Source organism: Pipistrellus hanaki (genome assembly GCF_964339955.1).
Source record: "Pipistrellus hanaki genome assembly, chromosome: 4".
NCBI classification, from domain to species: Eukaryota; Metazoa; Chordata; class Mammalia; order Chiroptera; family Vespertilionidae; genus Pipistrellus; species Pipistrellus hanaki.
This window is the reverse complement of record NC_140506.1, coordinates 39,101,615-39,116,485: the sequence shown is the minus strand read 5'-3', so window position 1 is coordinate 39,116,485 and position 14,871 is coordinate 39,101,615. Positions and strand designations below refer to the sequence as shown.

Below are 14,871 nucleotides of genomic sequence, written 5' to 3'. Positions count from 1 at the left end.
CAACTGAGCACCCGACAAGGGCGAAAATGATAAGGCCTATGAAAAGCACAGAAATGTGGAGTCTAAAGAATGGCAATTACATTAAGAAACCCTTCTTTTACCACTTTTCCCAATTCCTCGCAAATGGATATTAGGGTGCCCATCCATAAAACTTATCTCAACCCTTTATTTTATAATGCAATTTTATGTAAGTTAGGTGGGACATGGTTAAGAAAAGGTGGTGCCACTCCTTGGGGGCCTGGTCACCTTCAAGCATATTATGAAGGAGGTTGATAGGCATGGCAACCTCTACATGCACAGCAGAGAGTCCAGATTTCCCCCAATCCTTCAACTGCCACCCTTGTTGTGTGCCATTATTCCTCTCTCATCGTTCCAACTCCCTTCAAAGTGCAAGGCTCTGCCCAATTCCTCATAGCCAGTGCGGCCACGTGGTTGGCTCTTGCCACTGAGACAGGAGCAGACATGAAATACACAACTGCCATGTCATTTGCTTGAAAGGAAATCTGTTTGGGGCTTATTTCTTTTCTGCCCCTGAATCCAGTTGGAACCTGGATATAGCAGGACCCAGAACCGACTGGCAGGCAAGGATGGCTAAGGAAAGACGTGAAGGGAACCAGGCTTCCTGAATCCCCACCTGCCCGATTGCTCATTTCTCCCCTAAGCTTTAGAAGTAAAACATTTCTGAAGGAGCTCATTGCTATGAAGAAGACCCTGTAGAAAAATACAAAAAAGAATAAAAGAGACGAGTGAGCCATCGAAGAATTCAAGAAAGGTGAAGTTTAATTTGCATATAGGCATAGCCCATACCTCGAGCGGCAAGCGTTAGGCCAAAGCACAAATCCCTCTGTCGGAATCACAAGTCAGTAGATTTCCAAAGTAACTGGACACAAACAATATGCTTCTCAAAGTAACACAAGCGTCTGTCCCTTACACACACACACACACACACACACACACACAAATACATTTAAATCTTCTTCAAGAGAGAGATGAGGATGGTAACCATGAGACCTCACATTTGGACAGCACTTTATACAGTTTACAGACTAACCCATTTTGTCCTCATGACAGCCCCGTGAGGTAGGCAGCACATAAATGACTATTTACTTCATTTGTAGGCGAGAAAACAGGCTCAGAGAGGTTTCAGCACTGGCCTGAGGTTTCCCAGCTGTGGATGTGGAGTGGGGTCTGGGACTCGGCGCTGGGAAGCCTCATCCAGTGATCTGTCATAACTGCCTTTGTAGGGGAAAGAGAAACGGGTGAGTAAAGGAGAGTGGTTCAGCATGTGAAGTGGGATTATTATTTTCCTTGAGCAGATGAGATCAGGTACAATCAACCTTAATGTTAAAGTCATGCTGTGTGGCAGCCCCGATAACGAATTTTCGGAATTATTCATGTATTCATAACTACAACAAAATGGTTGTTTTCTACTTTCTGTTTATCTGTGCCCTGCCTTAATATTGTGTCACTAACTGAAATGAAGATATGTCACTAGGTCAGATTTCATTGACTCGAGTCTTATTACCAGGATTCACACAGTAGCATCTGTAATCAACTCAGTATTTAAACTTACAATCTGTTGTCTTACTGAAAAGAAAAGGGCTCTTACTCATTTATTTCTTCTGGGTGTGCACATTAACCTGGTTCTATTCTTTAGCCACAAATAGTAGTTATCATTTTATTCCATTTCAATAGTAGTCAAAATGATCAACTCTACAGGTTGGATTTTTAAAATAATCTTATACTTTACAATGAAGGGAAATATTTTTTTCAGGAAAAAAAACCCCTCAAACTTTAAAAAGAAATGCTAAATAAAACCTTTTCTTTTAAAATAAAAGTTAATTTTATTCCCTCTTCCTGCATTACTCTTTTTAGTTGAGAATTTAAAAGTGGCCCAATCATTGCTGACCGAAAGTCTTGTCTCATGTAATACCGGGAGGGAAGAAGAGGTGTGGTCCATCATCACACACACTAACTGAAATGTAAGGAATGTTTCTCTTTCAAGTTACTCAGTTTTTATGAGTTTCCTTTGTTTTTAAGTAGTCCTTTAGACGTACTGAAATTTAACAAACAGTAATTGGGTCTTTGGGTGAGAGCCCCTTGAAACTATCACAACAGTAGTTTAAAATTCCCCTCTTTACGTTCCTTCAGAGAAACACTAAGGAAAAGTGACAACATTCTATCTCATGCCTGAGTCTGTCACATAATATTTTGGCCTAAGGAAGAGATTTGCCCCTGTAGCAAAACTGGATGTCTTAGTCAATGACCAATGGAATCCCCTAAAAGCTGCAAGGTAATTTCATTGATAGTATGAAATGTGGGTGTTCATCTGCAAGCATGAAATTGAACTTTACTTCTGACTTTCTGAGCTAATTTTGCAATAATAAAAGTATTTGCTACTTCGTTGCTAGAGGCTGACTTCCCATCTCCTCTTAGAAATGGGTCTCACATAATGGAATATAGGCAGAGGCAACCAAGAGTGAAGGCTCTGACAATATTCACGGAGCTTGCAAAGCAGAAGAGGATAGGTGCTGTAACAGTCGGAGGAAACATCACAAGTTGCTCTTGGGGATTTTAAATGTGACTAAATTGAGGCTTTTGAAATGTGCGCTCCTATTCCCACTGGCTCAGAAATGGTGCAGGTCATGAAAAGGAACTCTCTTGGAGGCGGGGTTCTCTCCACGCTCCAGCAAGGCTTTAGGAAGCTGGAGGAACTTGGAAAGCTCAATAAAATGCTAAAGGTCAGCATAGCAACTGACAGTGCCCATTGCTGACCACTGGGGGGCGCGCCAACATTCTGCAGGAAATAAACATGAAAGCTTTACTATTTGAAGAAAACCTACCTGCCAAAAGTCGGGGAGAGTTTAGGAATGTCTCTATCTCCTATTTTTCTTTAATAAGAATGGCTGCAGTGGCTCTGGGACATGTGAGTCAGAGAAATACAGCTCCAAACTTCCAGGGAAAGCACACACAGAACCACCGCCTTCCCCTGGAAGACTTTGGGGACTCCGAGGCAAACCGGAAGGCATTAACATTTCTAGGAGTTATTTTGCCTGAAAATTCTGTGTGTGGTCCTTTCACTGATTGTCCTGTTTTCACTCATCTTCCAAGACTGTTTTTGAGTGAAGAAAGTTAACCTTTACTTTCTTTTCTTATGCAAGACTTTGAGGTGCTTGGTGCAATTGACATATTAGTTTCAAGCCCTCCGTCTCTGAACACTGAGAAATAAATTGCAAGTTATGCACTGTTAGGATCCGAACAACCCATGCTTTTTATCATGCATCAAGATGCTTCAACCTCTTAATTGAAACTAAAGAGAACAAACAAGCAACTTTCTGTAAAAAAAAAAAAAAGAAAGAAAGCATTCATAAGTAACCCTCCAAGGGTTTAGTGCTACACTGTTGGCTAATGTGAGCTATTGAAAATATTTTTGGAGTGGTCTTCAAATATTATAAATATTTTCTTTTACTTACTTGATATTTTGATACATAGTTATGTACAGAGATGGCCCTTACCATGCAGGGAAAATGGACATTCTCCATCTCTATGGTACTTTATCAAAGCCGGGCCCTTCCACCAGGTTTTATGAGCCAGCCAGGTGAATGTTAGTCAGCTGCTAGCTCTAACAACATAATTAAAATGCGAAGAAAGAGGGAAAATAGCCAGGCAGATCAGTGTTGTTCATTGTCAGCATTGATACACTTCATGGCTCGAAGTGAAAATATCAGGTGCAATAGGCTCAGACAACAATAACTGAATGTTGTTGTTGTTTTTCTTTTCCTTCTTTTAAAGCAGAGGTCTCCCTGAGAAGAGGAGAGGGAAGTAAACATGGAGAGAGTCCCATTTCTTCAACAACTGACAATCCCGGGACCAGCAAGGTCCCTTTCCCCTCACAGAATAGCAGTACGAACACCAGCAGTCTGTATTCTGATATAACAGCTGTTGAGTGGTTTTCCATATACATACAATATTTCCACTCAAAAGTATAAAAATTTAAAAACAAAGAGGGTAGGGGAAGAACTGTCTACCAAGGGCACGTGGAAGTGTGGGTTTTAAAAAAAGAAATTCCCACTAACCAGCTTTTAAAACAATACAACCCGTCTCCATAATGAGCCTAGAAAATGGTTTGTGTACATCAGAAAGGATTCCCCACATTGCTGTAAGGGGGAAGGAAGCAAACAAGCACAACAGCGTGCAAAGCTTTGTAAGTGCTACCCCGTTTCACTTAGCCTTGCAACCTACTCTTCCCCACGGCACTCAGTGGCCTCTGTCTTACTCCACAGTTTGGCCGGTGAGGTGTGCGGCACCTTTTGCAAACTCTGCAGGTCCCCCTCCAAGGGTGTTGGCTTCTCTGGCACCACAGCCTCAGGAAGAAGCCCCACCCACCCCACAAAGCCACTGGCTGGAATCCTCTGGGGCACAGCCTGCTGAGTTTCTAGTTAAAGAAATGTTATGTACAAATGCACTTGACTTCATCGTATCTTTCGTCTCCTGTCCCCTAAAGACTGAAAAGGCAGTTTCCGAACATGCCCTGACTCCTCCATGCACTGACACCCGTGCGCATGCTGTAGACAGAAGTTGCTGATGCCAGCCCATCCCTCCATAGGAAGCCTGGGCTTTTCTGGAAGCTTGTGACAAAGGAGATGTAACGGAAGCAGTGAAGGCCCAGGAGAAGATGGGTAGGTGTGCCCAGGCCGGTAAAGTGCCAGAGAACCATCACAGGCCTTGTCCAGGAATCCTCATCCCCAAGATTGAACTTGGGGCACAGTTTGAAATGTACCTTCTTACCTGTGTCATTAAAATGGCTACCACATCTCCCATCGTACATTCTCTTTCTGCAGAATGTACCACCAACCTTTACCAAATATCCTTCTTTTCACCTTCCCACCCAAGTCTGAAGCATCTGTCTCTGACCCCAAACAGCTGGGCTTCCCTCACTGGAGTCCGAATCCAGTTACGTTCCTTCTTCCATGGACAAAGGAGACCTGTTTTGGTCTCCGTCCCATCCTCACGGTACTGTGGGAGGCATGGCATGCACAGTTCTGTCTGTCCCCCCTTCCATGAAAATTCCCCGGGCCCAGGGCAAGGCCAAATCTTCAAGCAGGGAGCCGAGGTTCAATTTTTAGTGACAGCTCGTACAGTGTATCTTCATCTATGATGAGGGCTTTGTCAAGCAAGTACTGAGTGACCTGAGGAAAAAAGGCAAATCCTCGCTGTTAGTTCCTTTAGGACATCGGTGTGTTGCATTTTTCTTAATCGAATCTGACAGTTCAACATATCCTCTTAAACATTAAAAAATTTACATAACTATTGTAAAAATTACTAATATATCCTCAATGTAAAAAAATAAAAACAATGAAAGGATTAGCCAAAGAACATATAGGCATAACCCGTAGACACAGATAGTAGTATGGTGATGGCCAGAGGGAAGGGAAGTGGGGGCTGGGTGGAGGTGGGCAAAGGGAGGAGAAATGGGAACATATGTAATGTTGCCAATAATAATAATAATAATAATAATAATAATAATGAAACTAAACATCTCTAGTGTTCTCCCAACTCGCTGGGTCCCTCAAGAGGCACCCTTGTTATCATTTGGTTTGTATTCTACTGCTTGAATTTTGACTTTTTTTTTTTAATATATATTTTATTGATTTTGTACAGAGAGGAAGGGAGAGAGATAGATAGTTAGAAACATCAATGAGAGAGAGTCATCGATCAGCTGACTCTTGCACACCCCCTACTGGGGATATGCCCGCAACCAAGGTACATGCCCTTGACCGGAATCGAACCCAGGACTTTTCAGTCCCCAAGCCGACGCTCTATCCATTGAGCCAAACCAGTTTCGGCGAATTTTGACTTTTTAAACAAAAATTGCCTTTTGTCATGCAGAAGTTTTTTAATTTGATGCAGTAAAATTTATCAAACTTGTCTTTTACATCTTTGCATTCAGTGATTAAGGAAGTCTTTCAAATCTAAAGATTATAAATATTTTCTCCTCTATTTTGTTAAAATCATTTAATGTTGCTTTTTCTTTTTAGGTAATGAAATCATCTGGGATTTATTTTTATGAATAATATATAAGATGGAGAGGCAAAATTCCTCATTTACTGGATGGTCAAGTTTTTTCCAGTTCTTAAAAAAAGCCTCCTTTATACCATCCTGGAGGCCGGCCCTCGCAGCCCTGAAGTTCATCTGGAAGGTCGTCTGGAAGTCGTTCTGCTGTTCAGCCGTTCGGTCGATTTGCATATTACACTTTTATTATTATAGATTAGATTTTCGTTTAGATAAAATATGCATCTAGACTTTTAACCTGCTTCATTTAATTTGTATTCCTATACCTGTATAATCCTTTTTTTTTTTTTTTTAAGATAATCCTTTTTAAAATATCCTCACCTGATTTTTAGAGAGTGGAAGAAATCGGGAATTGACCTGCAATCCAGGTGCATACCCTTGACTGGGAATCAAACAGGAGAGCCTTTGGTCCTCAGTTGACACTCCAACCACTAAGCCAGTGTTTCCCAACCTTCTCTCATGATGAGAATCACCTGGTGGAGTTGTTAAAACACAGATTCCTGAATCCCAACTAAGAAGTGCTAAACTAGAATTTTTGAGAACATATAGGTAAAATTGCATACCTAACTTAGTGCTCTGTATATAACATCTGTCTTAGAGCACTAGTTAAGCATACAATTTTACCTATATGTTCCCCAAAATTCTAGTTTAGCACTTCTTAGTTGGGATTCAGGAATCTGTGTTTTAACAACTCCACCAGGTGATTCTCATCATGAGAGAAGTTTGGGAAACACTGCACTAAGCAACACCAGCCAGGGCCCATATGATCCTATTTTATGCACTACAGTTTAGGACATGTGTCTGAATCTGGTAAGGAAAGCTCTCCCTTACTCTTATTTAAAAAAAAAAAAAAATCTTGTCTGTTTTTTGCCTATCTAAGCTTCTTTATTAGTTTTAGGATAAGTTTGTCAAGTTCAAAAAAATAGTAAGGAAAACTGGCTGTAAGTTATATTCTGTACTACCTTCTCAATGTTTCTGTAAAGTTAAAACTCTTCTAAAAAACAATAACACTTAAAAATGTAAAGAAGGAAGAAAAGAAGGAAGGAAGGAAGGAAGGAAGGAAGGAAGGAAGGAAGGAAGGAAGGAAGAAAAAAATGGGAGGGAGGGAGGGAGGGGAAGGATGGAGGGAGGGAAGGAGGGAAGGATGGAGGGAGGAAGGAAGGCTGGACAGTTGTGGCTGGGATGGAGAGAAGAAAGAGTAAAAAAGGTATATGATGTGAGAGGAATCTTGAAAGATGAGTAGGGACCACATAACGCAAGACTTTTTGGACATAGCAAGGTCTTTTTCTTTCTTTATCCTAAGAGCAATGGGAAACCAGTAAAATAGTTTATGAAAGTTGAAGACATATTCCATTTTGTGTTTCAAAGTGTTCTGTCCAGCTGTAACTTGTAGAATGGGTTTTGCATTCTAGAGTGAATACAAATAGATAAGGTAACAGATTATTAGTAGCTTGGACCAGGGGTGGTGGTGATGTAAACAGATTCAAGAGAAATATAGAATGTAAAATCAATAGAATTTGATGCTAAATTGGTGTCTTTTGCCTTTTTTTTTTTTTTTTTTTTTTTTTTTACATTCGACTCGCCAAAGATTTGTCTATTTTATTGGTCTTTTCTGTGAGACAGCTTTTGGTATTATTGATCAACTCTACTGCAGTTTCTAATTCAATATTTTTTTCTTTATTAAATTCTCTTCTTACAACCACAATATTACCTTTGGCTGATGCTCTATTCGATAGGATGTCTGCTGGAACTGGCGTATCTCTCTGACGATGTGTGATATCTGTCAAAGAAACAACAACAGAAGCAAAAAGGAAGTATTTCCTTGTGTGCAGCACATTCTTCTGGGAGCCCAGCCTAGAGTAGTCACTTCCTCCGTGAGGTATCTGGAGCTCTGCCTGATCATTCCCTATGCACAGGGCTTTCTTGCCTTTCAAAGAGCTATAGGAAATGCTAACAGCAAGGAAATACTGAATTCACAATCAGGGAAGCAGCTGGCACTGGGTGGCTCGGCTCCGGAGAGGCAAGCTCTGGATGCTTTTGTCCATGTGCTCCTTGCTGTTAAGGCTGGTGCTCAGAACCTCGTTGTTGAGCAAGAAGCCTTCAGCATCTGTCTATCATTGGCCAGTCTTAGACAGCCACCCCAGGAGCTTTATTCCCCACCCCCTTTGCTCAGATTGCAAGATGAAAACCTCCTCAGTTGGCCAACATCAAGTGTTAGACTCAGTGTCCACCACCCCATCCACCTCAAGATTAAAAAGCAATCAGTGGCTTTCATGACGTAGCCTCTTCTCCATAAGCCAGTGAAGTCATTGAAATGGGCGGATGAGGACATTATCACCTACCATTCTCATTTTGGAGAAATTGACAAGGCCTTCCTCAGTGAAGTTTGGTGTTCCTTCTTCAATAAATGCCAGGTCTGTCAGGTACATCCCCAGATAAGGAACGGCGGGGGGGTTACAACTGCAAGACCAAGAGGAGCCGTTCCCATGCTCATTCACACACATGTCGGTTTCCCTCCCCAGTTAAACAGGAAGCAACTATGCTGCTTCATCCTGAAGAATGAAGTCCTCTAATTCCATTTTCAAAAGCACACTTATGATATACAGAGTACTTTTTTTATTGTGATGAAAAATATATAATATACAATTTCTCATCTTGTTTTTCAATTATAGTTCACATTCAATATTATCCTGTATTAGTTTCAGGTGTACGACATAGTGGTTAGACAATCATATTGATATGCAGAGTTTTAAATACATCATCTCATAATAGAATATAACATACAAATGACAGCCCATGCTTTACTATGTGTTTGAGACAATGACATGTTCAAACAACAGGATAACTCATAGACAAATACAGAATATTTGCTAACTGTGCTTGTTGGCAGTATTTGTTTACAGTACTGTAAATTGGCTACACTCCTCTGAGGGGTAAATGCAGGTAGGGAGTCTCTAATCCCTTATCTCGTTAAAGTGCCAATACTCAACCTTAAAGAACAGGGTGGAAAAATCACTGGGATTAGAGGTTATAAACTGGTTTTCTGTTTTAGTTAGTATTTAAATCCACAGATGTAATTAATGTTATGACTGCACACTAAAGTGAGACCCTGTTTGTTTTTTTTAGGAGGGTTACACTGGGTCTTCTCAGAGTCTAGAGCTGAGAACATGGGCCTTTGATCCAGAGAGAAGTGAGTTTGAGTCCTAGCTTGACCACCGACTAAGTGATGCTGTCCTAACGCTCTAAACTAGTTTCCTCATCTATAAAATGGAGACAATAAAACGTATGTCTCTAGTTAGTTGTGAGGCCTAAAAAAAACACATCAAGCACTTAGCATGGAGTCTGTAACTTAATAACTATTCAGTGAATAGTCATTGTTCTATTGTTGTTGTTGTTGTTGTTATCACTAGGAGTCTTTCTTTTACCTCTGGCATCACAGGACCTATGTGCAGATAGTGAGAAAACCAGCTGTAGAAGATTTATCCTATCCTATCCTATCCTAGCCTATTCTTCTCCTTTTTATTCTCTTTACTAGATACCCAATGCACGAGGATTTGTGCAGAATGGGCCTTCCTTACCCTGGCTGCCAGCACAGCCTTTGCTCTGGCCCAGAGCCACCTTTCTGCCTTCGTTCCACCAGGAGCCACCTTTCCACCTCCCCACGCTGCCCAGAGGCCTGGAGTAGCTGCAGTGGTGTGAAATGCCTGCTACCCACCCCTGGCCGCGGGACACCTGCATATGCAAATAAACCACAATCTTTGTTGGGTTAATTTGCATAACCACTCCTGATTGGCTGGTGGGCATAGTGAATGTATGGTCAATATGCATCTTTTATTAGTATAGATTCTCTTTCTTTCCTTCTCTCAAGAGTGAAAGATCCAGCAATAAAAGGCCAAAAATAGATAACAATAGTTAATAGATACTGGGATATTTAAATTTTAAAAATCACAGGGTATCATTGCACTTAGCTTAAGAAATATTCAATCAAATTTTTTATAGTAAATCACAGTTTGATTTACTGTGGTGACATTTTTCTTCTTGTTGGAATACTCTGCATACTGTGAGTATATCTATATGACACTTACTATATGCACAGTATTCCAAGTAGAAAGGAAAATCAGAAAAATATGTAATGATGGAAATAGTTTCTTATTTGTTTTTCTTTACAAAGCAAAGTAGGAGGTAGGCCTCTATCTGAACACTATGTAAATTATTTAAATATATTTATAAATTATGGATAATTTAGTAAAGATATACATACTTTTTAAGGGTTTCTCTAAGATTTTTAAATCTTCCTTCAGATGAAACAGTCTTCTGAAGTTTGTCCATTAGAGCTTTTGTCTAGAAAGAAACAAATGTCTTAATATATCATGAAATACTACTATGGTTTGATAAGAATTACCAAAAGATGCTTAGTTCTCTTCCACAATAGCAGATTTCTGTGATGGAATATAATTTTCAAAGTATTGAGATGAGGTATTATATTTAAATTTGATGTGTGTGTGTGGGGGGAAACATGTGGAAAAGAAAAACTGACTATACCATTCAGCCAAAAACAGAAGAAAATGTTTAGAAAGTAAAAAGAGCAATGCATGAGAAACTCTGGGTCTTAAAGGACTGAAGGCACATGTTGAATAGAGACTTTTAAAGGTGAAGTCTCATGTCAGGGAGTTTTATGATGAATCTCTTTGAGTGTTAATTTCCAAATCATCGAAGTACATATTGGTTGATTGGTTATTGACCTATCAATATCCTCTACTCCAAACCACCCCCCCGTTTTTTTTTTTTTGTTGTTTTTTTGATGTGGTCATCTTCATCAACTTGTTAGAAAAATACAATTGATATTTACCAAGAGATGGAATTGTTGTTGACATTGATCTGGATTTTCATGGCACATGGGAGGAAAAGAGGGTGGCTCTTGGGGATGATCACACACACTTGGGAACACTCGCATCCAGGCAGCTTGGCTGCGAAAAGCACTAGGAATGCCCGGGTCGAGGCTCCTCAGACGACCCTGTCCCATAAGCCTGGAGGAGCTCTCCCAGCCCCGGCCAACACCCATGGAGAAGGCCAGGAGGAAAAGCCAGGGGAAACTGTGACTGAAGTTATCTGAATGAAAATGACAGCATGCGCATGCTGAGGAAATTGATAAAGCTCTGTATCTGTACATCTTAGTCATCATGCCGGAACTTTACATTCACTACATGAGTAACAGAGAAAGAGATGAATGTTGAGGCCCCTCATCCCTGGTGTTTGGCCCTAAGGCATTTGCACCCTTACTTGGAGGGAGAGAGGATGTTCACTCAACATCATTTGAGATCAGTGTGCCCTCTCTAAGTAACTGAGGAAAAAACTCCTGTCAACCACATGGTCTGAGGTTATCCCCAAGCAAGTCATAATGAACGTTTTGGGTTGTATTTTCTTTTCTAAATGAACCATTTATAAGTGCACTGAGTGGAATCAATTAAGTGGTAAGAACACAGTAATTACCCACATTGGCACCTTTCTTTGGCAACTGAGCTGCTCGTTTCAGTTAATTTTTTCCTAATTAGTAATATTTATCTTGGCTCAGGTCTCCCAGCCTCTCTGCAGCAGGATGTGTCGCACGCTCATGCTCACCTGCTTGGACACCTTGGCCCAGGTTTTCTTCAGCCGGTAGATGGCGGTCCTGTTTAAGGCCGAGGTGATCTCCAGCATGCCGTTGTAGTTGTGCAGACATCGGCAAATGTCTGCCACCGCCACCCACTTCTCAATGGCGTTGGCACGAGAGCTGATATCTGCGTAATTCATGATCTGGGAGGCCACCAGGTTACTCATCTGAGACAACGGGAAAGCCAAAAGAGGCGGCTAAGAGCCAAAGGAATGCATTCAGGCCACATACTCGAGTTACCTGCAGAAATGTCAGGAAAGCAGGGTACCAAGGAACATGGAGACCATAGTCCAGATTTAGACAACTTTCTGGTGTAACTGAAGTCGATACTAATACTAACAAACTAATGAGCACCTGTTCATCCTCAGAGGGAAGAGAGGCAGGGCTTAGAATCAGCTTGTTGGGGGAAGAGGTGACTTAGCTCATCAGTAATTTTGATGAAGGAACCATTTCCAACAGTTATTGAGGAAATGGAATAGAATGAGCTAACCCCTGAGGAATGGCAACCTTTGCAGATCATGGGTCTCACTTCTTGGGGGCTCTCAACATGCTCCTTGCCCCTTTTGGTATGGAATATTCACTCTAGGAATCCTCAGTTGTCACAGAGGAAGAAAACAAATCAAATTGTTTCTAACCTGGTCAACTCTCAAACCAGAAACACTTCAGTGAAATGGAAGAGAGAATATTTTCTCCTTCCTATCTTCTTGAATTTTTTTCCCCACCAGCAGAAAAAGGACCTATAGTTTCAAGGCTAAGCACTGTAATACTTTTAATAAAAGCCAAGAGAAAAAGAAATAACTTAAGAAGCTCAATACAGAATATGGAAAGGAAAAGGGAAGAATAGGATTGATTGCTAGAAAGAGAATACGGGGTCTAATTTTGTATCTGCAGTAAAGGCCCGATGCATGGAAATGTGTGGGAGAGGAGGCCTTCCTTCCCCCGGCTGCCAGCATCCACTTCCCTCTGGCACCCCGGACCCGGGCTTCCCTCCTCCGGCTGCCAGCAGGCACCTGGGACACGGGTGGGTTTCCTCCAGCCTGGCTTCGTCAGGAAGGATGTCCAGAATGACATCCGGAAGACGTCTAGCATATTACCCTTTTATCATTATAGATACTAAATCTGATGGGTACAGGCATTCTTTGATGATTTTGTAACCACTTAAGATCTTTCTTTTAATTTTTTTTTTTTTTTTGAGATTTTGAGGGAACATTTGTGAAAGCTGGGGATAATGGCAAAAAAACAAAACAAAAAACTTAGGACTTAGGATAGATATAGTGCCTCAGAATTATCAATACGCATATTTATTTTATATTGAGTACCTACTATGAGCCAGGCATTTTTTTAGGAGCTGGAAACAGAAAGACATAAATTAGCACCCCTGACCTTAAAGCACTGAGTCTAGCTAGATGGGAAGGTGAGGGGGTGGGCAGACATAAACAGCAAATGCCACACAGTGAAATGCAAAGCCAAGTCCTCACGGGGTGGGGAGTGTGGTTGAGAGCATAGAGGCTCATGGGACATCTAGCCTAGAACAGAGGAGGCTTTTGGAATGAGGTTGTGGCTGAACTGAGTCCTAAAGGATTGGTGGGAGTTAGCCACTGCTTTCCACCAAAGTAGAAGAGCATTTGCACAGGGACAGAGGTGGAAGGCATGGTGCAAGGGAGGATCTGGCAGCCATCTGAGGAGCCCAGGAGTCATGAGTGACAAGGATGACAGGTGAGCAGGGCTCTTGTAGGCCAGGTTGAGCAGCTGAACCATATCTGGAAGATGAGGGGTAGCCACTTACAGAGTTTTGTCTAAGAAATCAGTATAATTGGCCTTTCAGAGAAGTGATTCCTGTGTGAGGAGTGGGTGGGAGGGCAGTGAGGCAGCAGGGGATAGAGAGTTAGAGCTCCTGGGGAGAAAGGATGAAAGGCCAAGTCAAGGTTATGGCAGTGGGAAGGGGAGGAAAGGCTCTGAGACCTATGTAGACTTAGTGTTCACTAATACGTTGGGGATGGTGGTGGGGATGGGCAAGAGAGAAGAAGGAGCCAAGGAGGATCTTTAGATTCTGTCCTTGGTCGAGTGGGTGGATGGCAAGGCCATCATGTGAGACTGAGAACAAAGAATAAGATGCAGAAACCGGCTTGGAAGGCCTGAGGTGCTAACAATAAATTCATTTGCAAACTGAGAGCACAAGCAGTGGCGATGTGGGTATGGAGCTTGGGACTGAACCCGATTTGAGTTTTATACCCCAAGTGTGTGTGCGGCACAGGCGGCAGAGGTTGGTTTTCCACTCCAGGGGCTCTGCTTCCAGAGTGGCCCAGGGGGGCCATGTGTCCGTCTTTTAGGCAGCAGTGGCTCTGATGCTCATTGTGTGTTAACGTTCACTTGGCCTGTAACTATTCTGCAGGTACTCTGTGCAAAAGCACTGTCTTGGCCAAAACCGGTTTGGCTCAGTGGTAGAGCATTGGTCTGCGGACTGAAAGGTCCCGGGTTCGATTCCGGTCAGGGGCATGTACGTTGGTTGCGGGCACATCCCCAGTAGGGGGTGTGCAAGAGGCAGCTGGTCAATGTTTCTCTCTCATTGACGTTTTAAACTCTCTATTTCTCTCCCTTCCTCTCTGTAAAAAATCAATATAAATAAATAAATAAATAAATAAATAAATAAATAAGCACTGTCTTGGGAATCTACACTGCTGTTTTGTATTTTGATTCCAGATGACCTGTTAATTTACCTGGTAGTCTTTTTTTTTCTTTTTCTTTTACTGTAACTGCAAAGAGGGCCTTCCTTTTTCCCTGGGAAGCCCTGAAGACAGTCCAACATCTGTGGTCCTAATTTGGGACTGAAACCATTAGAACAGGACAAATGAGGAGTCAATGGGTATAAAGCAACTCCATCTTACCGCTGAGAAAAGGGAGGTAGACCAGCTGCTGGTCACAGCAGAACCACAATCTTTCTCAAAGAGGTCCCTTCCAAGCCTGGAATGCATTCAGTCATGATGAGAGAGGGTGCACCAACCCCACCTGCCTGTCACTAACACCACCAGGGACCAGTGGCACATGTGCTGTTCACTCTGTCAGAAGCGGTTGATCTATGAGGTAGTAATGATTATGATGAAAATAATTACCCCAGCCTATACATTATTGAGCACTTACCAGACTCGAGC

General features: G+C 41.9%; 1 protein-coding gene across 2 annotated transcripts in view; it reads right to left on the bottom strand.

The window, feature by feature from the left end:
- Positions 1-757: 757 nt before the first annotated feature.
- RASGRF2 (Ras protein specific guanine nucleotide releasing factor 2) overlaps positions 758-14,871 on the bottom strand; it is a 174,670-nt gene continuing 160,556 nt past the window's right edge. For both annotated transcript variants that reach the window (XM_084881300.1, XM_084881301.1), the window contains exons 23-27: positions 11,692-11,889; positions 10,334-10,413; positions 8,415-8,532; positions 7,784-7,852; positions 758-5,189 (exon numbers count right to left, since the gene is read on the bottom strand). In XM_084881300.1, the coding sequence (XP_084737426.1) occupies positions 5,097-5,189; positions 7,784-7,852; positions 8,415-8,532; positions 10,334-10,413; positions 11,692-11,889 (558 nt within the window). In that variant the 3' untranslated portion in view covers positions 758-5,096. The remainder of the gene's footprint in view (positions 5,190-7,783; positions 7,853-8,414; positions 8,533-10,333; positions 10,414-11,691; positions 11,890-14,871) is intronic.